At 47.3% G+C, this 25028-nt stretch overlaps 1 protein-coding gene across 4 annotated transcripts in view; it reads right to left on the reverse strand.

The window, feature by feature from the left end:
* Positions 1–421: 421 nt before the first annotated feature.
* Positions 422–25028, reverse strand: part of BLMH (bleomycin hydrolase) — a 61531-nt gene continuing 36924 nt past the window's right edge. For 2 of the 4 annotated variants that reach the window (XM_070061163.1, XM_002718903.5), the window contains 2 exons: positions 19291–19360; positions 422–1386 (listed from right to left, as the gene is read on the reverse strand). In XM_070061163.1, coding sequence (XP_069917264.1) covers positions 1235–1386; positions 19291–19360 — 222 coding nt within the window. In that variant the 3' untranslated portion in view covers positions 422–1234. The remainder of the gene's footprint in view (positions 1387–19290; positions 19361–25028) is intronic. The other 2 variants (XM_070061164.1, XM_051824607.2) reach the window with 1 other exon arrangement.

Here is a 25028-nt window from a genome sequence, read left to right on the forward strand (position 1 = left end):
GATGGGAGCATCTCCAGCTGGGCTAGATTCAGAACGGTAGGGGCACGGGTGCTGCTGGGAGATGCAGACCGGGTGCTCTATTGCTTTCAGTGAAAGGAGACCCAGTCTCACACCATACGGGTTCTCTGGCCCCAGGTTAATGAAGGCCAGGCCCAACGGAGTCTCACTTCCACCCTTGCAGGGACCCTGGACCTGGGCAGAAGAATGACAAGGCGGCAAGGCACAGGCCTGAGACACGGTGCTGGGAAGCCCTCTGCAGGAGCCGCGAGGGCACCTGCAGGCTGGGAAGCGAATGCCCTGCAGAGAGGCTGAGGCAGGCAAGCCCTGGGCCCTCTCGTGTTTCCCCGTTGACGATCAGGAGCCACCTGGTTGCTTCCATTCACAGCTAACCCGCACTTCTCAGACAGATCCAGCCAGCGTATTCTCATTTAGTAAAGTGTTTTATTCAAAAGCTTCTCAGCACCATCCAGTTGTCAGAAAGAATGGATATCGCCTTTTCCTGCCCACCCGACCCCCGATCAGAGGCAGAGTTAAACCGCGTGGCTAGAGCCCCCCGAAGGATTATAATTGAGATCATGATAAGGTTTGCGGCTGTTCTCTCACCCAGCTTTCTCTAAGCTTCTGCTTAAACCCAAGTAGAGCTGAGCGCCCCGCAGTTCAGAACAACAGGAAGGAATCATGTCAGGCCTGATCAACCTCCCACTCTTGGGCTGTTAGAGGCACATGAAGTTACCTTGAAGAAACCGAATTCAGTGACTGCCTTCTGGGGGGGGACAGTGCTACTGCCAGGCAGCGTGCAGTGCTGTGAGCTCAAACGGCAGGTGACCCTCCCCCTGCTGTATGCTAAGAAGAAGCATTAGGTCTGTTTCCTCTCCAGACACCTCACTCTCATCCTCGCCTGTCTTATTAAAACACAGACACTGAATCAAACCCTTTCGCCAGAGTGAAGACAAACGCTCACATCTGATTAAAATGCTAAGAGATCCTGAGCTGTTTCAGGTGAAGAGAGAAGATAGAATGACCTGATCTTTCCCTTTTTTTTTTTTTTTATGAATATTCTGTTTCAGCATAAAGCACACTTCCCCGAAGAGGCTCCTGGAGGAGACTGGAAATCCAAAAGTCTGACGTGTCCTGTGGGAACACACAGTCACCTCGGTAACTTTGGCGTCAGCCCCTGGATGTCCTTTGCAGCAACTTCAGGTCCCAAGGGAGGAGGCAAGAGTCAGGGGCAGCATCACTCAGCCAAAGCCCCCATCGGGTCCCATGCTGGCAGGACAATGGGCTCCTGCTCTAACACGGCTAGCACCTCTTCAGGGACATGCTTCCTGTCCACCACCACTTCGTAGACGTACTCAGAGAACCACTCGTCTGTCATGCACAGGTAACCTGGAGGAAAGAACAGAAGCCACATGAGTCCAGAGGGAAACGGACAGAGAGCAGGATCCTGTTGCTGCTACGAAGAAACCTCTACCGGGGGTGGGTGCTTGGCGCAGGGGCTGAGACGATGCACAGGTGCCCACATATCGGAGTTCCAGCTCTGCTCCCAACCCTGGCTCCTGTTAAATGTGCAACCCGGGAGGTAGGAGGGGCTGGCCCACGTACCTGGGTCCCTGTCACTCATACAGGAGACCAAGACTGAGTTCTTGGCTCCTGGATTCAGCCTGGACCAGCCCCTGCTGAAGACGTTTCGGGGGTGCAGTGCATGGAGAGCTCTTTCTCAGCTTTTCAAATAAACTAAGATGTGGGAAAACCTTTTACAAAACCAGCACTTGCAGTGTTTTTCAGCTTGTCCATCTGTAATCTCATCGAAACTAAGTTGCAAGTCTGTGAGGCAGACAGGACGGGCATGGCTGGGGTGCAGTCACTAGCTGACGTGCCCAGAGTCGGGCTTGCTGACCGTGACCCAGTGCCAGCAGGCAGGTGGAAATGCTTCTTGTTCACACAGCCACACCTGGGGGTGCCTCCTGAGCGTGACAAGGGCAAGCACACGGGATCTTCTCCCCTGCTCCCAGAGACACTGGCTGTTCTCCTCCCTCCCTCTCTATCCTACATTCCCGTGGCAACTGGCTAAGCTGCTAGAGCCATCTAGATGGGGCCACGTCATCATTCCTAGGTAAACACTTTTGTTCAGATGAGACTGTGTGGGCCAAATGATCACCAGTGCTTGCTCTGCCAGGAGGAAATCTGACAAGGATCAGGCAGAACCAGAGACGCAGAGAGCTGCGCACGTCGTCCTTTCAGTACGGCCCTAGGATTTAGGATTTAGGGATTTCTCCAGTGGGCAGAGCTGTCCACAGTAGCCCTGTGCTAACGCCACGGGAAGAACTGGGCTGAGAGAGAAGTGCAGCATCATCAGGTCGCCATCTGAGTAGCCTGCCTCTTGCCATCAACAAGAATCACCGGTGTCCCCGGCTCCACCCCAGCCACACAGGTTCCCTTCAGGAACACTTTCAAAAACTCACACGGTAAAAATACTTCACCTAAGCTGCTGCTAACATGAAGAGCCAAATCAACATGCGAGACTAAATAAAGTGAGCCTATGTGAAAGAAGAATGGGTCACTGGGCCAGGGCGGGGACACGGAGCACATAACTGTGTACAAGGAGCACTGCGCAGACACCAAGGACTCACAGGACCCTCCCTGCAGCCACCACCATCTTACCATGTCTGGCACCTGCTGCATCTGTGAGACACTGCAGCCCGTTTTCTCTCCAAGTGTCTGTGTGAATCTAGGCCTGTGTTCTACTACCACGTCCCACAGGGGAAGACCCAGGGAGAGGTAGAGGATGTAGCTGTTTCTCTCCAGAGGGTCTGACAGTGCAGCATCCTCCAACTTCTTGACTGAAGGTCCCTTAAGGGTCTTGAAATTACTGAGGAACCCTAAACGTTAAGGTAGGCTGTATCGGGGCTGGCACTGTGGCGTAGCAGGTAAACCCACCACCTGCGGTGCCAGCATCTCATATGAGCACCAGTTCGAGTCCCAGCTGCTCCACTTCCAATCCAGCTCTCTGCTATGGCCTGGGAAAGCAGTGGAAGATGGCCCAGGTCTTTGGGCTCCTGCACCTGTGTGGGAGACCCAGAAGAAGCTCCTGGCTTCAGATCGGCCCAGCTCTGGCCATTGTAGCCATCTGGGGAGTGAGCCAGCAGATGGAAGACACCTCTCTCTCCCTCTCCCTCCCTCTCTTTCTCTCTGCCTCTTTGTAACTCTGCTTTTCAAATACAAAAATAAATCTTAGGAAAATAAAAAGGTAGGCTGTATCTACTGACACTACATCAGAAATTACAAAAGAAAGTTAAACATGTTCCTCAGGGGTGGGCATTTGGTGTGGTGGTTCAGCTATCACTTGGGATCCCACTCTGGAGTCCCTGGGTCCAAGTCCCAGCTCTGGCTCTCCATTCCAGCTTCCTGCTAGCAACCTGGGAGGCAGCAGGTGATGACTCACGTACTCGGGTCCCTGCCACCCCCTGAGAGACCCAGGCTGAGTTCCTGGCTCCTGGCTTTGGTCTGGCCCAGCCCTGGCTGTTGTGGGCATTTAGGGAGTGAACCAGTGGATAGCTCTCTCTGCCTTTAAAATTAAATAAATAGATAGATAAATAATTTAAAAACCTATTTAAAATAAAATTAAAAATATAAATATAAACAGTATATTTTAAGGAAAATGTATTTTCTAAAACAAAAACTTGTTTTAAGTTAGGAAAGTGACACTGGCTTACGTTCAGTGTCTGGCTTTGTAGGAGATAGTGGGATTCTCATATCTGTGTACACGCCATTGCAGCACATTGTTCTGGCTGAAGTACATAAAGACAACCTGGCGTCACACAGACCCTCTATTGAAGGAAAGATCTTGTAGACCCTTTAAAAGGGCCCTAGGGACTTCTGGGGGTACCCAGTCTATACTTTGACACCTGCTGCTTTTAGGACAAGACTGATTAAAATAATTAAAAGGCAACACAATGGTACATCCAATTTTGCAATCTAAATGGTGTGGCAGAGGACACTACTTAACCTAAAGAAACAACTGCTTGGGTAAGGTCACCTGTGCCCAATTCAGCTTCTCACCTCTGCCTGCAGCCAAGGACAGCCCACCCTAGGGTGGCGCAGTGTGTTTATGTTCAAAAAGAATATGCCCTGAAAAGATGCTAGACAGGAAATGCAGCCTGAGGGACTGATCCCACAGCCTCTTCTCAGTGGGGGACACAGGCAGGGAGGACACAGCTGACCCTGGGGTCTGCGCTCTTCTGCTCTCTGTCCTGATTATCCACTTAGGCCCCTGGCTGCACGGGTGTTAGTCAGGCAGAATCCACTCTAGCATCATCAGGTTCTTGTCAGCTGAACGGCCAACCAGTACCACTTCCCACTGCTCCCTAAGTGCTTCTGGGGAACTCAGCATTTGCCTTCTCAAAAGGAGCCTTCAGCGAGCAGAAGACCAGACTGCCACACACGGCGCCCTCTGAGACATTAGTCATCCTTGCCCTTCGCACACCGCAGGCTAACTGGGTCCTTCAGGGCCTCTGGGCATCAGGCAGGTAAAGGGGAGAGGCAGCCTCGTGTAATAAAGTTCTGTGTCCTTCTCACAATACTATCACCAAGCAATCAAATGAATCTTCAAAGACTGTCCCGAGAAAATGGACAATAAGTGCATCTACACTATCTTGTTCCCAAGGCAGATCAGATTAAGTCCTCACAAATTAAAACCCCTATCAGTTGTAATCCACCCTTTCAATGTCCCTGCCAAGAGACTGCCTTGATTAGTCTCTCTCTTCAGGATATGAGTTCTTTGGGGCTCACGAAAACCTCCCAGTCCAGGTGGCGGCCAAGTAATTGCACCCAGAGCAGATAACGGACTTGCGGCTGCTGTAACTGTTGACTGGGGAGAGATGGAGTTTGAGAACATTAGCATCTGAGGAGTCTGAGGGAGGGAGTGCTGCTGGGGGAGAAGTTCAGGCAGGACCCGTGGCCACTGGGATCTGAGGAGAGCTGCAGCCCCTGGCCCAGGCCAACACAGGCATCCCCCGTAGGCAAAGGCAAAGGCAACAAAATGAAAACCTGCTCCAGGGACCCCGGGTTACACTCAGGGAAACAGAAAAGTGGATAAAGAAAGTCAACTCTAGAAAACCTAAGGTGATGTTAAATTTTGCTTGAATTTTAATGCCTCATTTACATGCAACGAGGAATAAATAAAGTAAGCAAACAGACCCTTAAAGCACATGGCAACGCCTCTGCAGCTGGAAGGCAGAGCAGGGCCACTGTAAAGGGAAAAGCAGCGTCTGTGGAATGTGCTGGAGAGAGCCTGGTGAGCTTCCGACAGTTAGTTCAGGGAAGGAAGGACTTCACTGGTGAAGACGGTTTTCTGAAATCCTACAGAGCTAAGATGTAAACCTCTCAGACCAGATTAAGGGGACAAATGTACTTATTCATGAATTAGAAACAGCTTGTATTTTTGTTGTCTTTGTTCTAAGAAGTATTCTACCTAACAAACTATTCATGGTTACTCTGTGTGTGTGTGTGTGTGGGGGGGGGGTGTTTAGTATTTGTAAAAAGGCCCTACAAAACAAGCTGTGTGTTCTGCTCGGATGCACCTGCCTTGCAGCGTGGTCCTGAGGCAGCCGGGCTCCCAAGACCTCATTAAGTCACTGCTGATCTTTCACCTGACGGCCATGGCTCAAGGATGCAAACGGCTCCCAGAAAAGACAGCAAAAACCTCCTGGCACTTGTCTCATGTCTTCACCTCCCAAATAAAGAGAAACCACTCACAGGGCACTCATTAGTCAGTCATGTAAATAAAACTGCAAAGCCTGTGTAGCAACATGGAGAAATGTTTAACTGACAATATCCTGTATAATTACAACTACATTACTAAAAAAAAAGACATAAAAAGCAGTAACGATAATTTTATGGGTAGGTGATTTTTTTCCCCTCAAATTTCTGAAATGTTGTATTTTTAAAAAAAAAAAGATTTATTTATTTGAAAGATACAGTTACAGAGGGAGGGATGGAGAAAGAAACAGAAGAGACAGAGATGTTCCATCTGCTGGTTCACTCCCCAGATGGCTACAAAAGCCAGGACAGGGCAGGACTGAAGCCAGCAGGCAGGAGCTTCTTCCAGGTCTCCCACGCGGGTGCAGGGGCCCAAGCACTTGGGCCATCTTCCACTGCTTTCCCAAGTGCATTAGCAGGGAGTTGATCAAAGTGGCACAGTGGGGACTTGAATCAGTGCCCATGTGGGATGCCAGCACTGCAGATGGCAGCTTTATCCACTAAGCCACAACGCCAGCCCCTTGTTGTTGTTGTTTTTTTTTTTTTGGGTTTTTTTTTTTTTTTTTTTTTTTTTTTTGGACAGGCGAAAGGTCTTCCTTTTCCATTGGTTCACCCCCCCAATGGCTGCTGCGGCCGGCACACCGCGCCAATCCAAAGCCAGGAGCCAGGTGCTTCTCTTGGTCTCCCATGCAGGTGCAGGGCCCAAGCACTTGAACCATCCTCCACTGCCTTCCTGGGCCACAGCAGAGAGCTGGATTGGAAGAGGAGCAGCTGGGTCTCGAACCGTTGCCCATATGGGATGCTGGCGCTTCAGGCCAGGGTGTTAACCCGCTGCGCCACAGTGCTAACCCCTGCTCTACTTATGATCCAGCTCTCTGCTGTGGCCTGGGAAAGTAGTGGAAGATGACCCAAGTCCTGCACCTGCATGGGATACCCGGAAGATGCTCCAGGCTCCTGGCTTTGGAAGGGCCCAGCTCTGGCTGTTGCAGCCATTTGGGGAGTGAACCAGCGAATGGAAGAATTCTTACTTCCTCTGTCTCTCTAACGGATAAATCTTTAAAAAATTAAGCTGTTATAAACATTTCTGCAAGTAAAGCTCAGTTGCTTATTAACCCATTGCACCCCAATGCTGGCCCCTTTTTAAAAGATATTTATTTAATTGAAAGGCAGAGTGACGGAAGACGACGGGGGAAGATAAGGAAGGGAGAAAGAGAAAGAGACAGATCTTCCATCTGCTGATTCACTCCCCAAATGACCACCAATAGCCAGGGCTGCGCCAGGCCAAAGCCAGGAGCCTGAAGCTCTATCCGGGTCTCCCACATGGGTGATAGGAACTCAGCTACGCTGGCCATCAAGTACTGCCTGATAGGGACACTAGCAGGAAGCTGGGTTGGGGGCAGAGGCAGAACTTGATCCCAGGCACTCTGATAGAGGATGCTGGGAGTCCTAAGTGGCAACTCAACGCCCCCTCTCCCAGCCCTGCGTGTTCAGAAGGATGGATAACAGGATGTCCTAAGCACTGTATATATTAACTCACTGCAACACTGTAATAGCAAAACACTGGAAACAACCCAAGTTCTGTTAGTAAGGGAACTGGTTAAATAAACTACGGTGCGTCCAGACAATGGAAGACAGTGAGGCTGGACAAATGTGGAATGTCCTGACAAGGAAGTACCTCCAAGAGCAAGCTAAGAGGAAGCTGCAGAGTAAGGCATGAGCTGTGTGCTACCTGGTGAAAGGAGGCTACTAAACAGGGGAGAGACCCAGAAACCAACAGATATGGAATCTGGTGGAGGAGGGTGGAAACAGTTCCCTCTCTGTACAATGTAACTTTATTTTTTATTAAAAGAATGACACTTTAGAAAATTAAAATAAAAAAACCCACTCACCCATATACAAGAATCTGACGATCCTATCAGGAGTTTACACTCCACAATGCAATTTCCCATGCTCTACCCTTGCTTAGATCTTAATCCTCACAACACTCTGAGGCAGGCGGGATTGGGTTTCACTGCCAAGGTCAGGCAGCTACATCAAACTCTGTTCTTTTTTTTTTGTTTGTTTGTTTTTGTTTTTTTTTGACAGGCAGAGTGGACAGTGAGAGAGAGAGACAGAGAGAAAGGTCTTTCCTTTGTCGTTGGTTCACCCTCCAATGGCCGCCGTGGCCTGCGCACCGCGCTGATCCGATGGCAGGAGCCAGGTACTTATCCTGGTCTCCCATGGGGTGCAGGGCCCAAGCACTTGGGCCATCCTCCACTGCACTCCCTGGCCACAGCAGAGAGCTGGCCTGGAAGAGGGGCAACCAGGACAGAATCCAGTGCCCTGACCGGGACTAGAACCCGGTGTGCCAGCGCCGCAAGGCAGAGGATTAGCCTAGTGAGCCGTGGCGCCGGCCAAACTCTGTTCTTAACTTCAAGTTTGGAGTTTCCCATAGGGCTCGGCTGCTAGGCGGCAGAGACTTGGCAGGGAGTGATGACAGCAACAGGTAAACGCGGTGCCTCTGTGTCTGGACCTAACCGCATGCACTCACAATGCCACACAGGCCCAGGTACCCAGCTTTTGCAAGGTCCATTTATGGGGTATTTTGTATCCTCAATTCAAGAGATGCCATGTGTCCTAAGTATGTGTGTGGATTTCAAAGGATGGGTGACATGCTGAGCAGCGTGTAAAAAAGCCAGGGAAAGCGGCTGGCGCCGCGGCTCACTAGGCTAATCCTCCACCTGTGGCGCCAGCACACCGGGTTCTAGTCCTGGTCAGGGCGCCGGATTCTGTCCAGGTTGCCCCTCTTCCAGGCCAGCTCTCTGCTGTGGCCTGGGAGTGCAGTGGAGGATGGCCCAAGTCCTTGGGCCCTGCACCTGCATGGGAGACCACGAGAAGCACCTGGCTCCTGGCTTTGGATCAGCGCGATGCACTGGCCGCAGTGGCCATTGGAGGGTGAACCAATGGCAAAGGAAGACCTTTCTCTCTGTCTCTCATTGTCCACTCTGCCTGTCAGAAAAAAAAAAGAAAAAAAAAAGGGACCAAAGCACCCTCCTGTGACCACAACTGCTGCTGGGACAGAGACCTGAGAGGCTGCTTCTTTCTCACAGAGTACAGATAAAAGCCTGGCTATGTGGTGAGGGCATGTTTATGATCGTGAACTGTGTGCTGATAAGAGATACTCCTGGAGCCGGATATTACTTGTGGCCTCTTTCAGAAACAAAAGGCTAGTAAAGGTACTGTCTCCCTGGTCAATACACCAGGAAAAACGCAGGGTGGAAATGTGGGAGGGAAAGGAGCTGTCTGGATCTGTGGCTTGTATTCTTTTCTACCATCAAACCACAAAACAGTTCAGATAGAAGGAAACCTGTTCCAAGGGTCGCCTCCTACTAAGGAGCCAAGAAGAAACCTGTACCCCTCAGGCTGCCTTCTCCTTTGCCTGGGCCAGTGAGCAGACCAGGGAAGCCCGAGAGACACGCCTCTGATGGGATCTCTGATGTGGGAGCAGGAGCGGAAAGCACACCTGGGATGTCATCCAAGGGTCTGTCTGCCCACTCAAACCCAGTGACTTCTCTCTCACCCCCAAACTGTCACGATTCCTGTTTGTTTCAGGCCAAGCCTGCTTTGTGGTCATCCCGCAAGAGCCACACGGACGGAAGCCACAGTCCTTCTTGGCCTCCCTTCTCTGAGTTGTCCAAAGCACATTCCAAATGCCCTTCTCCACAACCACATCCTTGGTGTCCTCCTTTTCCCATTCCTAAAAAATGCCACAGCCCCAGAACACTTCCTCCAACTCCACTCACTCGTGAAGAACCCCTAAGGAACATTCACGGCTCCAAATTGCTCGGGTAGTTTTCCCCTGTATCATTCTGCACTTAAACATGGCTCCTGCAATGTATCATAGCCACCACAGGCGGCAGCATTACAGCCTCACTCCCTGCCTCCCCCGCTGGGCACCCAGCATGCTGCTGATGCCATACAGCCACACCCCTCCCCCTTCCCAAGGTTCCCAAACCACCTGCAAGTCCAGCCCCTGGCTTTGGGGGTGCTCTCTCCACCCCCACCTTCCTCAGTAACCTCAGCTTCAATGTCTTCCTGCTGCCTCCCCAACTCAGGGTCCTCCCTGGTTTTGTTTTTCCTCTTTCTCCATCATCTGCCTTCTTTGCTTTTCTCGGTCTATTTATCCTGTATCTTACAGTCTGAGGAGCACACCATGAATGCCATTTCGGTCACATTCCAGCCCTCCTCAAATCCCCTTCCTGTGTCCCAGGTGAGTAAGTATAAATCCCTCTGAGGGTCAGAGACACTCACTCCTCCACAGCCTGTGCACGGTCCCCTGCATCCCGTCAATAAATGGGAGTGGACGCTCCTGCTAATGGTTTTTTCTCAGCACTGGGTCCATTCACCTCCACTGCCTTCTCTCACAGAACTAAGTCCACACTCCAGGTCATCCACCCAGTACACACGAGGGGACTGAATGCTTAGCAATCTAAGGTTGGAACAACGGGGCGAGAGAGGCAGCTCCTCTCCAGGAGGGAAGGTTGGGGCTCCTCATGCTCTCATGTCCTTGCTCACGTCAGTCTACACACAACATTAACAGCAGAGCAATGATGGCTACTACTTCTGAGTATCTTACACACCTGGCACGATTCTCACAACAATCCTAACAGGTAGATAAAATTTTTACCATTTTACAGATGAGAAAGCTAAGTGAAAAAAGTTACATGCTATGCCTGAGGGTTACACAGTCAACCATAGGACAGGCAGGAAGCAGATTCCAGGTTCAGTGCAAACACACGTTGGGAATAACTTGATAAAAACTGCGGGTCCTCTCCACAGAAGAAAGTGTGCGTGGGTGGGTGATGCACACACACATGCACTCACACGTCCTGCTACACCAGAGATGAGGGTCTGCCTCCCTCTAACCAAGCCTGCTTGTGTTAGCAGTCTCTGAGCCACAGTCTGTCCCCACTCTCACAGTGGTAACCGTCCCCCCATCACACTCTGCTAAGGAAATGCTGTGGAACTGGAGAACACAGGCTTCTTCCTCTAGTCTACTCCCAGGTACCGTGTTCTCACCAGCATCATGCAGGCTACTCAGTCAACAGCGACGGACAACGCAGAGTCCTCCTGAAAAAACTCCGACCTCCCCATGGGATGGCAGCAGCGCTTTTCCCCAGCCTAGAGAGGCCTGCAACCCTCAGAGGTGACAACAAATTTGTATCTTGTCCTTTTCCAAGAAATCAGAAACCTCTGCTGTTAGCTCCTAAGTTTACTCTTGCTTCAGCAAGTTCAGCTCAGATCTGCCTGTAATTGATATTTTGCTACAAATCCAGACCTGAACCTCAAACAGATTTGCAAATAAGTGACTGTCTTTTACAGTAGAGACTTTAAGGAAGCTGCCTGTGTCAAATTAAGAAATCTGAATTCCTATCCTATCTCTGCTACTGTACAACTGAGTAAGCAAAACCCCCCAAGTTTCAGTTTCTTCACACAAAGCAGGGGTATAATTACCAAGTGCACATCCTGAGTTATTCTACCATCATGAAGGGAGGTGAAGTAAACACAAATACATTAGCAAACACTAAATTTTTATGAAACAAGAAGCTGTGTAACTATGTCTTGAGCACCTCTGACAGAAACATGGAATATTCAATGAACTCTTTGATTTGGAGTGGATGTTTGGTACAGCAGTTAAGTTCCAGCCTGGGACACCCACACACCATATCAGATTGCCTGGTTTAAATTCTGGCTGCATCACTTCCAAAACAGCTTCCTGCTAATTACACACCTGAGACCCAGACTAAGTGCAACCTGGCCCAGTGTTGGCTGTTACAGGCATTGGGGGGGGGGGGGGGGGAGTGAATCAATGATGGAAGTTTTCTTTCCATCTTTATCTTTGCCCTTCAAATAAAATATAGAGCAAAAAAACCATAAAATTCTTTGATTTGTAGAACAGTATACAGTTTGAAAATGCTTCCATATATTTGACAGCTATATATAGACAAAACTGTGGGATCTCAAAAGGAAAACAGAGTAATTACCCATATTACTAATACACAGAAATGTGACACCACAAGGAATAAATTACTATCCAAGATATGTAACCAAGAGCAAGTATGAACTTGTCTCTCAACTCACCTGATTTTGCAATGCAACATTATACAAAGAATATGATGAGTTTGTTTCTTTATCTGAGACATAGAAGGGGAAGGAGAAAAGGAGACAGAGAAAGAGAAAGAAAGAAAGATGGAAAGCGCCTAGCTGTCGATTAACTCCCCAAATGCCTACAACAGCCACGGCTGAAGCTGGGAGTCAGGAGCTCAACCCAGGCCTCCCACAGCGGAGGGCAGAGACCCAGTGACTTGAGCATCACTGCTGCCTCTCAGGGTCTGCACCGGCAGGAAGCTGGGTGAGGAAACCAGGTGCTCTGATGTGGGATACAGGCATCTAAACACCTGCCCCATATAATGAGTCTCACGCCGAGCTTTGTACATTGTCTTCAAAATCACACGTGGCCGGCGCCGCAGCTCACTAGGCTAATCCTCCACCTAGCGGCGCCGGCACACCAGGTTCTAGTCCCGGTTGGGGCACCGGATTCTGTCCCGGTTGCCCCTCTTCCAGGCCAGCCCTCTGCTGTGGCCAGGGAGTGCAGTGGAGGATGGCCCAGGTGCTTGGGCCCTGCACCCCATGGGAGACCAGGAAAAGCACCTGGCTCCTGGCTCCTGCCATCGGATCAGCGCGGTGCGCCGGCCGCAGCGCGCCGGCCGCGGCGGCCATTGGAGGGTGAACCAACGGCAAAGGAAGACCTTTCTCTCTGTCTCTCTCTCTGTCCACTCTGCCTGTCAAAAAAAAAAAAAAAAAAAAATCACACGTGGTAGTTTGGCTGGCGAAGCAATCAAAGGCCACAATGCTGGTGTTTAGGAAGCAGCAGAAACCCAGATGTAACATGAACTGACCACTAAATTTCTTTCTAACGTGCCAAAGTCTCTTTGAAATCATCAAGAGGCCCATGTTTAGGAGGAAGTCTGGAAATTTTACTAAAATGAAATCAGGAATAGAAAGGGTAATTTGTAAGAAAAGACAAAAACACGGGTTAAAAAGAATTTCAAATATTCGTGTTTCTGAAAGGTACAAAGCCAATTTGAAAAATGAAAAACTCACCTCAGTTCAAAATGAAAACCAACAGAGAGACTTCTTTAAAGAGAAAGATTTTCTTCAGTGAATACTTCAGAAGTAGAAAACATTATCACCCTCCACCCTCACTTAAAAGTTGTGTTACTGAAAATACGAGAAACTCAACAGCATTAAGATATGTGCTGAGGGGACTGGTGTCGGGGCCACTGCTTGCTGGCAAACCTGCATTCCACGCTGGAGTGTCCATCAAGTCCCAGCTACTCTGCTTCCAATCTAGTCTCCTGCTACTGTGCCTAGGAAGGCAGTGATGACAGCGGAAGTACTTGGGTCCTGGCAACTTACATGGGAGACTTGGGTTCCCGGCTCCTGGCTTCAGCCTGGCCCAGCACTGGCTGTTGAAGCCATTTGGGGAGTAAGTCAGCAGACAGGAATTCCCTGTCTCTCCCCCAGCCCGTTGTTCTGCCTTTCAAATGAATTAATTAGTCAATCAAATCTTAGAAATAACTGTTATGATAATACCACATTCAGAGATCTGCTGTGCAAGCTTTACAATGAAAGACAATTTCATTACTAAGTGAACCAATCACAAATAAGTATAATTCCATAAGAATAGTTCATTAGAGAGATCAACCAAGAACTTAAATTATTTTTTTCAAAGATTTATTTATTTATTTGAAAGTCAAAGTTACACAGAGAGAGGAGAGAGAGCGAGGTCCTCCATCCGCCGGTTCACTCCCCAGATGGCTGCAATGGCGGAGCTGCACCGATCCAAAGCCAGGAGCCTCTCCAGGTCTCTCAAGTGGGTGCAGGGGCCCAAGCACTTGGGCCATCTCCACTGCCTTCCCATAGCAGAGAGCTGGATTGGAAATGGAGCAGCTGAGACTTGCCCGGTATCCTTATGGGAGGCTGGCACTGCAGGAGGCAGTCTCACCTGCCATGTCACAGCGCCGGCCCCAAGAACTTAGTTTATTAACTATGAAAAACACTTTGATTTATGCATTGCAGGATGTCAGTAACTACTAACTCTTGGTGACAGGCATATGGTGGAGTGGATTCCTTAACACTACTCTTGTTCATTTTGCATAGGTTTGAATTCACCCATGATAAAAAGTTAGGGAAAACCAAAACATTTTGTTATAATGTAGCATGGACAAAATAATTCAGGGAAATCTAGGTGGCTGCATAGTTTTCTACGTGCCCCTTCACTATGTGCTCATGTTAGACACAGACTCTCCACAGGCCACTCCCTGAACAGATCCCAGTCACAGTGATACTCTCAGGGCCTTTTCTCCTGACTTCAGACATCTGCATGTCTGGATTTTTCGTACGGTTTAATGTCCTTCCAGTTACTATGTCTGGTCACAATGATCACAATCGGACCCGTTATTTCTACGAGTGGAGTGGATGTTATTAGAACAGAAAGGCTGGGTCAGGTACTCGTTCAAGTCCTGGCTGCTCCACTTCTGATCCAGCTCTCTGCTATGGCCTGGGAAAGCAGCAGAAGATGGCCCAAGTCCTTGGGCCCCTGCAGCTGCGTGGGAGATCCAGAAGAAGCTCCTGGCTCTTGGCTTCAGATCGGCGTAGCTCTGGCCATTGCAGCCACAGGGGGTAAACCAGCAGATGGAAGACTTCTCTAATTCTGACTTTCAAATAAACAAATAAATCTTAAAAAAAAGAAAAAAGAACAGAAAGGCTGAGTGAAACACAGTGCAGTGGTTAAGAAGACTGGCTCTGGTGTCAGACTATCCAGACGATAACTGTGACTCTGTCACTTAGGTAGGAAGCATGCAGGTAGCTTTGACTTAAAGATTATGATCTTTTCAAATTCATTTCTTTTTTTTTTTTTCTTTTTTTTTTTTTTTTTACAGGCAGAGTTAGACAGTGAGAGAGAAAGAGAGAAAGGTCTTCCTTCCGTCGGGTCACCCAGCGAATGGCTGCTACGGCCGGTGCACTGCACCAATCCGAAGCCAGGAGCCAGGTGCTTCCTCCTGGTTTCCCATGCGGGTGCAGGGCCCAAGCAGTTGGCCCATCCTCCACTGCACTCCTGGGCCACAGCACAGAGCTGGACTGGAAGAGGAGCAACTGGGACAGAACCGGCACCCTGACTGGGACTAGAACCGGAGTGCTGGTGCCACAGGCGGAGGATTAGCCTAGGAGCCGCGGCGCCAGCCTTCAAATTAATTTCTAACTAAGGATGAAAGGAACACTTGGCCTTTTCAAAATGACAAATAGTCTAAGGAGTCCCAAGGTGTCCCTTTCATCTACCCATGTAATCCACTTCTGATATGATCTATAAACAAGGCACAAAATTCAAGTATTTCAAGAAGGAGGCCTCTCTCTCTCTCTCTTTCTCTGCTTCTCCTCTCTGTGTAACTGACTTTCAAATAAATAAATAAATCTTAAAGGGGGGAGGGGGCTGGCGCTGTGATGCAGTGGGTTAACACCCTGGCCTGAAGCGCCCGCATCTCATATGGGCACCGGTTCAAGACCTGGCTGCTCCACTTCCGATCCAGCTCTCTGCTATGGCTTGAGAAAGCAGTAGAAGATGGCCCAAGTCCTTGGGCCCCTGCACCCTCATGGGAGACCTGGAAGAAGCTCCTGGATCCTGGCTTCAGATCGGCGCAGTTCTGGCTGTTGTGGCCAACAGGGGAGTGAACCAGCAGATGGAAGACCTCTCTCTCTCTCTGCCTCTCCTCTCTCTGTGTAACTCTTTCAAATAAATAAATAAATCTTAAAAAAAAAAAAAAAAAAGGAATCAGGGGCAAAGAGAAAGCCATGTAATTATACATGTTAGATACACATTTGATTTTCAGTACATCTAACTATGAGTCCCAGAATTCACCAACATGAGATAACTCAACTGGTAAAATAAAGAACTTATTTTCCCTTTTATGTCTCTCCTTGTCAGAAGCAACCTCATCCATTTTATGGAATAGGTTACTTGATTTACCTAACAGTCTCTGGGCAGGACGGGCTGTGAACATGACTCAGGGGGAAGACCAGAGCCAGGACTGGGCAGAGGGCAAGGGCAGCTTGCCCAGGTATCTCTGCTCTGTTTACCTCCAGCCTGTAATATCAACATTGCTTTTCCAGAAATGTCAATCTTAACAGGCAGAAATCCCAAAGAGAACAGTAACAAACTGTTAACAATGTTATCTACGGAAGCAAAACACCAGCACGCTGTTTAAGGTTGTCCTATTTCCTGAGAGAGCACACAGAGAGGTCCTGCCTCAGTCATGCCAGCTGACGCCCAACAGGATGAGGTCCCGCTAGGGGAGACACAGATCCCAACCTAACAGCACACTACCTGCTCTCCTAAGGTCAGGACAGCTGAGCCAGTTAAATTAGATCATGTTTTCTTTCCTTCCTTCCTGGTAATGGTCAGAAAGACCATTACCAAGATATGCATGAGAATAATTTATTTTGGCTTTGAATGGACTATTCCCTACACCTAATCCAGTTCAACATCTTATCTTTTGGCTCTCTACTGAACCACTCTGCTCTGTATAATCTCAGGCATTTCAGCAATTTGAGAACAACAAAAAATGTCAGTCTAATCTTGACTAAAGAGCTGTGGATTTCACCAGGAAGGAATATAGGCAGACTACAAGGACCAAGGCCCCAGTCCTTTCAACATAATAATGAAATGAGCAAGCCTTCTGCTGAGTATAAGTAAAGATGAAGAAAAAAAGAGCAAGGTGGCCCAGAACCCTCCTAAAGAACAGGTAAAAAGGTTCAGAGTAATGGGGACACATAAAACATAGCATTTTCCTAACTTTACAAGTGTCCATCCTTACAACATCTACACACTCAGCGGCTGTTATAGAGGGAAAAACATAAAAAAAAAAAAAAAAAAAAAAAAGCAAGCGGATAGATCCACGCTTGTCTAAATACACCATAATCTTAGCCTGCTCTCTTACTAGATGCTAACCTGTACAATATACCCAATTACAGGGACTGAATCTGACCAGAAAATAAACATAAGCCTCAGATTCATCTGAAGCAACAAGAAAACAACTTTCATTCAGTATCTTATGTTTACTATAAACAATCCATCTTTCTCAGGTCTAACTAAACTCTAAGTTACTTTTAATCTTTCCACTAGCTTTGTTGAGATTTAAAACCCTCTCCACCAGATTCCAACGTGTTTGTCTTAAAATGAAATCCACCTCTAACACTAATTTAAAGACATTTCCTCTACTTCAGAACAGTTCATGTAACAGGCACCTCTGCAACCCCACAAGTTCAGAAATGACAGACAGGGGACACGCGAGCCCATGGCGATGAAGGAAATGCATAAGGGGCGCTGGTGTCTGCCTGCAGACATGGAGCCACTCTGCTCCCAGCAGCACCTGTGACCATCTTCATGTGGAGATGAAGAGACTTGCAATGACGGACTAAGTGGCCGTCAGATTCTGGGCCTCATTTAAGAGCCTGGGCTGCTCAGTCAGCAAGTCAAGTTCAAAACTCAGGCTCTTCTAAGACATGAGTTTCTAAACATGAGTGACAGAAGCCCCATCTGTACCTGCACACCACCACTTCTACCTTTTACCCCTGGAAATCCTGATGCTCTGAGGAGCATGGGTGGAAAATCTCTACTCCAAACACAGAGAGGCAACAGCAAAGAGCAAAGATCTCTCCCGTCTCGTCCCCTCCCCTCTTCTTCTCTCTCTCTCTCTCTGTTTTCAAGCAGGTGCTGATTCCTGACGTTGAGATGTATGCTGAAGTTTGGTTACAAGTGACTGTGCATCTCACCTCTCTGGCTTCCCCATCTACTCCCTCCCAGTGTTTTAACTAGCCTTGTAAACTGTGGTTACTGTCTTCCTAAAAGACTCTAGGAAACAGCTGGTTACAAAATACCTAGCAAATGCCAACAGCACATAGCACCTGCACATAAACAAACTCACATGTACACATACACCAAGGTAGCTGCCACTTTTGGTTGGAAATCTTAAAAATTAAAGCATAAAAGCTCCTTTAAAAGGCTTCTATTGGGGCTGGCACTGTGGTACAGTGGGTTACGCTACCACTTGAAGTACCAGCATCCCAAATGAGCTCCAGTTTGAGTCCTGGCTGCTCCACTTCTGATCTAACTCCCTGCTAATGTGCCTTGGAAAAGCAGGGGAAAATGGTCTAAGTGCTTGGGTCCCTATAACTACCTGGGAGCTCTAGATGAAGCTCCTGGATCCTGGCTTCAGCCTGGCACAGCTCTGGCTGTTGCAGCCATTTGGGGAGTGAACCAGCAGATGGAAGACCTCTCTCTTTCTGTCTCTCCCTCTCTCTCTCAGTAACTCTACCTTTCAAATAAATAAATCTTAAAAAAAAAAAAAAAAGCAAACATCTGAAGAAAAAAAAAGGCTTCTACCTACTACTAACAACAGTCTAAAAGGTCTAAAAAAATTCAAGAATATTTATATTAAACTGTTAAATCAACAGTGATCTCAGGATGTCAGATTCTTAGATTTTTATTTTTTAATTTTTGCTATCTATAGTTTAAATTTTTCTACAATTCACATATTACCTGTGCCATTTTATTTAGCCTAATTACTATAATTTTTCAAAAAGACTTACTTATTTGAAAGGCAGTTAAAGAGAGGAGGGGGAGAAAGGGCTCTTCTATCCACTGGTTTACTGCTCAAATGACTACAACAACCAGGGCTGGGCCAGGACAAAGCCAGGAGCCAGGAACTCCATCCTGGTCTCCCATGTGGGCGGCAAGGGCCCAAGCAGTTAGGTCATCTTCCACTGCTTTCCTAGGCGCAATAACAGGGAGCTTGATCAGAATCGGAGCAGCCGGGACTGGAACCTGTCATCCGAAATGGGATCCAGCACTGCAGGCCATGGCTTAACTCACTTGTGCAGTAACACCGGCCTGTGTTACTATTATTTATTCATAATTTCTGCCAGGGGCTTGTCTTACCAGCATAAAAATGTTCTAAATAGTAACCAGAGCATTCTTCTCTTCAGGTTTCACAACTTCTACAAGGTCTCAAATAAATGTCTAAAGAATGTTTCTGACAAATTCCATTCTCTTGCTCAGAGGGGTTCTGACTCTCCAGAGCTCTGGTGCAACAGTTAAAAACACACTCAATGGCATTGAGCAAGCTTCCTGGCAAAGGGCCCTCAACCTTATCACAGCTGAGTGGCTCTGGTACAGGAGGTATAGTAGGGTCAGCATGGTTTGGAACAAATGCAAACACGTACTGGTCCCAGAGTCAACCCAGGGGTTCAGGCATGCCATACTACCGCAGGAACCCTGGGGCAACCCAGATACTCATTTTTTTTTTCCTGTCAAATAATCTAAGTGAAAGGCATCAATTAGTGAGAAGTCCTCCATGCTGGAGTGGCTTCTACTCAGAGGCAGGTGGTGGAGCGGACCCAAGTCAGCTGAAGTTGGTATTACCACATCAAGCTCACCTTTGTGGCCATGGTCTTCACCCCACGAATTCTCCACTCTCCATTTCACAAATACACCATCCCGATCATCCTGCAAGAGAGTGGACGACAGGGTACAGTCTGAAGCTACAGTGCCCCTGAGGGCCATCATGTAACCAGCTCGTCTGCAGCAACTCAGAATACACAGCCTGCTCTGCACAGCCCTCATGCACAGGAGGAGGCCTTCCATCCCCTACCACCATGAAGGGATCCTTCAATAAAGCAGAGTTTGAATCTCCTGGGGTAAAATACAACACAGCAGTAAATAACATATTTTCTTCACACTCTAACCTACACAGAAAATAAGCAAGTAAAAATGCTAGTTAGCGAAGGAAAATGAAATCTTTGAAATTACCAAAGGCACTGAATGCATTTGAAGCCAAGGACCCACTTTTCATCATTTGGTACTTTTTGCAAAGGCATCCCAATGTATTTATTTTAGGTATGAGTCAAAGACCTAGTCTGACTTTTTAAAAGCAAAGCAAGGGGCCAGTGCTGTGGCATAGTGGGTAAAGCTGCTGCCTGCAGTGCCAGCATCCCATATGGACACCTGTTGCTCCCCGTCTTCGTGGAGGAACGACACAGGACCCTGCGCTGTTCTTTCGTCTGCTCGGCCCTTCCCAGGTTTGCTGCTGGTTCTTCCTGGGTTGGCTACCGACCCTTCCACCTCCGTGGAAGGGCGGTTCCCCCTGCCACTTTCCCCACTTCCGCGGGGGAGCGGCACACCGCCGGCCGGCTCTCTCGGGGGCTGCACAGGTGTTCCTTCAGATAGATGTTCCTGGTGCATGTTGTCTCTCTCCTCCTTTATAGTCCTCTTCCACCAATCCCAACTCTGCTACCCACATGCCGAGTACGCTGCTCTCCTCCAATCAGGAGCAGGTCCTACAGTTTATTGGTTGAACTGGAGGCAGCTGTGTAGAAGCTGTTACTCCCTTCTCAGCGCCATATTGTGGGAGAGCAGATGCACAGAATAAGTCTTAATTCCAGTAACTTAGTCTAGTCCGAGTTGCTCCCAGTTGCTCCCCACAGACACCAGTTCAAGTCCTGGCTGCTCCACTTCCAATCCCGCTCTCTGCTATGGCCTGGGAAAGCAGTGGAAGATGACCTAGGTCCTTGGGCCCCTGCATCTGCATGGGAGACCCAGAGGAGGCTCCTTTTTGGATCAGCACAGCTCCGACAATTGCGGCTATCTGGGAGTGAACCAATGGATGGAAGACTTCTGTCTCTGTCTGTCTCTCTGACTCTGGGTAACTCAGCCTTTCAAATAAATAAATCTTTAAAAAACAAACAAACAAACAAAAAAAAAACAAAGCAAACACATTCCATCATACTGCCTTATTTTCTACTTAGGGAAACCAAGTATGATACTCTCCAAATGTGTTCTTTTACTTAACTCAGTTACACAAATACTGAATTTAATATACAAGAGACTGAATGGCAAAGCAGAAGTAAAAAGAGCATTTCAAAACAAAGCCCAGGCAGTTTTGCTCTTTCTCTTCTATCTTCACTCATAAAATAAGCTCAATTTTCATCTCCTTAAAGAGAGAGTGAGGAGCAGGCATTTGGCCCAGTGTTTAGGACACCCATGTCACATAGTACCTTGATTCTACACTTGGATCCCCTCCTGCTAAGGCAGACTCTGAAATGCAGCAGTGATGGTTCAAATAATTGGGTTCCTATTACCCATGTGGGAGAACTGGCTCTGGGCTTTGGCCCAGGACAGCCTGAAGTGTTGAGAGCATTTGGGGAGTAAGCTAGCAGATGGAAGCTCACTGTCTCTCAAATCAATAAATAAACAAAAATTCTTAAAAAGAGAGCTGTTTATCGTGATGGTTTTCACTTATAGCCTCTACTACAGCGAGTTACAAGAGGAAGCTCCATTTGGGAAAAGACTCCCCTCCTTCACGTCTACCCAGGACAGTGGCTGATGTCAAAACAACTTAAATCTTTGTAGCATGAGAGAGTGCTGACCCTTGTATTATCTCCTAATGATTTCATCTGTCAACTCCCACTTGCATATCACTGCCTGACGAGTCTCTTCTGCATGGGCTTTGACTCCCTTTGGCTCTGCTGACCTGAACACTCTACTCGGGGCGGTTTCTTTGGATCTCAGCAATTTTCAGTCTTGGAAATAGCCAACAAACCTAGCTCCAAGTTTCAAACACTCTTAACTCTACAAACAACCTTGAACTATACATTCTAGGGCTGGCATATTAGATGTCTGGTTTTTTCATGCCCTTCATTGTAGTCTGTCTTTATTATCCCTTTTTACTATCACTGTTATAATCTATATCACCTAAAGTCATTTACTTGTTACAGTTAAGAAGCCTTATCCTGGCCAGTGAATTCCTGCATGATCTGGATCAAATTGTTCTCTGGGCCATCCACTAGTTAGGAATGACAATACCAGACCTCTTTGCAGGGGCTCCATGAAATCAGCAACAAGAAAGAACACTGTAGAAATACAGCTACTAGTATATGTTTATATTATTATTCAAATGTAGCTCAAACTAGTTTTAGTGGTCAAAACTCTTGGGGGATGATTTCAATACAAAATCCTAGCTATAATATAAATTCTGCTTTATATTATTAGCATGTAAAGTCATTCTACTTCCCTGAGGAAATAAATTGTGCCAAAGAATGGAAGTTCCAAAAAAAATCAGAGAGAGTACTCATGACTTTTATTTCTGAAAAATAGGAATACTCTACAACAAAGATGGAAAACAGCAAAAAGCTGAATGTCTCCTGCAAATTACAAGAGGTCATTTTGCTTTTTTAAAAATAGCCCTTTGGGGAGCTGGCATTGTGGCGTAGTGGATAAAGCCGCCACCTGCAGCACCAGCATTCCATTTGGGCACTGGTTAGAGTCCTAGCTGTTCCACTTTCGATCCAGCTCTCTGTTATGGCCTGGGAAAGCAGCAGAAGATGGCCCAGGTCCTTGGGCTCCTGCACCTGCAAGGGAGACCCAGAGGAAGCTCCTGGCTCCTGGCTCCGGATCGGTGCAGCTCCAGCCATTACGTCCAATTGGGAAGTGAACCAGTGATGGAAGACCTCTCTCTCTCTCTTTCTCTGCCTCTCCTCGCTCTGCAACTCTGATTTTCAAATAAATAAAACAAATCTTTAAAGAAAAAATTAGCCTTCAGGGGCCAGCGCTGTGAAACAGCAGGTGAAGCTGCTGCCTGCAATGCCAGCATCCATAAGGGCACCAGTTTGTATCTCGGCTGCTCTACTTCCCATCAAGCGCCCTGTTAATGGCCTGGGAAAGCAGTGAAAGATGTCCCAAGTGTTTGGGTCCTTACCACCCACCTGGGGGAACTGAAAGAGCTTCTGACTCGGGCCTGGCCCAGCTCTAGCCTTTGTGGCTATCTGGGAAGCGAACCAGTAGATGGAAGATCTCTCTCTACATGTCTTCCTCTCTCTGTAACTATTTTTCAAATATACAAATCAATCTTTTTTTAAAAAAATAGCCTTAAATACAGTTTAAAAGTTTAACTTTAAAGACCTATAATTATAAATCCACTGAATTTTACAATATAGCTGGCCCAAACATAAATATGAACAAATTATTCCACTTACTCTTGAAAAACGCCTCCCAGTGTTTTGCTTCTAATGTCAAAAAGGCACTCTCATTTAAAATATCTTATCAGTTAATTTTATGTTTTGTTTATATTATATCAAGCATGAGAATTAAATTGAAGTGATAAAAAAATTTTTCATTTATTTGATAGGCAGAATGACACAGTGAGAAACATATTGAGAGTTTCCATCCACTGGTTTACTCCACAAATGCCCAAAACAGCCAGGACTGGGTCAAGCTGAAGCCAGGAGTCAGGAACTCCACCCATGTTTCACACATGGGTAGCAGGAATCTAAGTACTTGGGCCATCATCTACTGCCTCCCAGGAACATTAGTAGGAAACTGGATCAGAAGCAGAGGTGGGACTAGATACCAGGCACTCTTAAGATGTGGATGCCCTACATGGTGGTTTGACCCACTGCATCACAAGGTCCACCTGTAGGGTGACAAAAATTTTCTTTTATAAAGATGATTTATTTATTTGAAAGGCACAGTAATGGAGAGAGAGGGAGACAAAGAGAGATCTTCCATCTGCTGGTTTACTCCTCAAATGGCTACAATAGCCAGGCTGAAGTCAGGAGCGAGAAACTCCATCCTGGTCTCCTATGTGGGTGGCAGGGGCCCACGTACTTGGGCCATCTACTACTGCCTTCCCAGGGACATTAACAGGAAGCTGGATCAAAAGCAGAGCAGACATGACTGAAACCAACATTCCTAAGTGAGATGCCAGCATCATAAGCAGTGGCTTAAGCTGCTGTGCTACAATACTGGTCCCAAAACTTAAATCATCTTGTGCCATCATGCAATGGTGCTTCCTATTCTACCCAGGTAATACCAATAAAACTTCACATATTCTTCTGTTTCTTGGTGTGGGACTCTCACTAACTATACAGCTGAGACTGCCAAGGAATGAGGAAAGCAGCTCAATTACAAGATTTCAATCTCTATGTTTATATACGAAAATTACCTCACCATCAGGAATATCAGCACAGGAGGCCTGCTTAGTTCAGAGTACTGTTAATGTTGTCCTGTGTTTGATTCCCCATCAAACAGAATTTCTCCAAGTTCTACTACTTAAAGACCTAGCCTTGGGATGAGCAGTTGGTCTAGCAGTTAAGACATCTGTGTCCCATACTGGAGTGCCTGGATTCAATCCTAGCTCCGGCTCTTGATTCCAGCTTTCTGCCAGTGAAGACCCTGGGAGGCAGCAAGTGATGGTTCAAGCAGCTGGGTCTCTGCCACCCACGTAGGAAACCTGGATTGGGTTTCCAGCTCCTGGCTCCAGTCCAGCCTTGGTCATTACAGGCATCTGGAAAGCAAACCAGGAGATGGGAGCTCTCTGCTCTCTCTCTGCCTGAAATTTGGCACAATGACATGCTAAGATATTCTTAAACATTTTAATGATCATAAATCTAGTAGGTAACATAGCAAAAACAATTTTCTAACAAATTATTTCCTAAAACAATCTACACAAGGTAGTTATTTAGGCAGGAAGCTTGTGGTGGTAAAGAATTCAAGAAGTTCTTCTTGCTTAAGACCTCCGAGTAGAGGGTTTGCTTAGCTAGCCTTTCTACAGCCTGGAGGTGGGACACTTATTTGTGAAAGATAAAATTTCAGTTGTTGTACCCAACACTGGGTCCTAGAACTTGTGATATTTATATTCAGAGTATTTCATAGCAAATTCAAAATACCTTTTACATCCAATTTCCAGAAGCTCTGCATAAATCCAGTAATGCACATTCAATCTGCAAATTACTGCCATTTAACTACAGAAAAAAGCTGATAATAGTGAAAGGAAGCGAAGTCCGAACATGGGTCATCAAGACGTGAGCACTCTTAGGACGCATTTTCTTTCTTTATAAAACAGAAGTTATCTCCTCTGAAGTGCCTTTGCTGACCTCTCTACCGACCAAGACCTTCCAAAGTTAACAGAAAATCGGTCACTCTCTGCTGACCCAAATTCTGCTCCTCATGGGAAGTTCTTATTTTCACTTCCTCTGAACATGCAGCCACGCCCCCAGTGATGCACTACAATGTCTTATTTGGAATCTAGCTTTGAACAGAAAGCATGCACACCAGGCATGAAGCTCTGCTGGGTAAACATGGATGGAAGTCCACCTGTGCAAACACTGCGGCAGGCATG

This window comes from Oryctolagus cuniculus, chromosome 17 (assembly GCF_964237555.1).
Source record: "Oryctolagus cuniculus chromosome 17, mOryCun1.1, whole genome shotgun sequence".
In the NCBI taxonomy this organism is placed as follows: Eukaryota; Metazoa; Chordata; class Mammalia; order Lagomorpha; family Leporidae; genus Oryctolagus; species Oryctolagus cuniculus.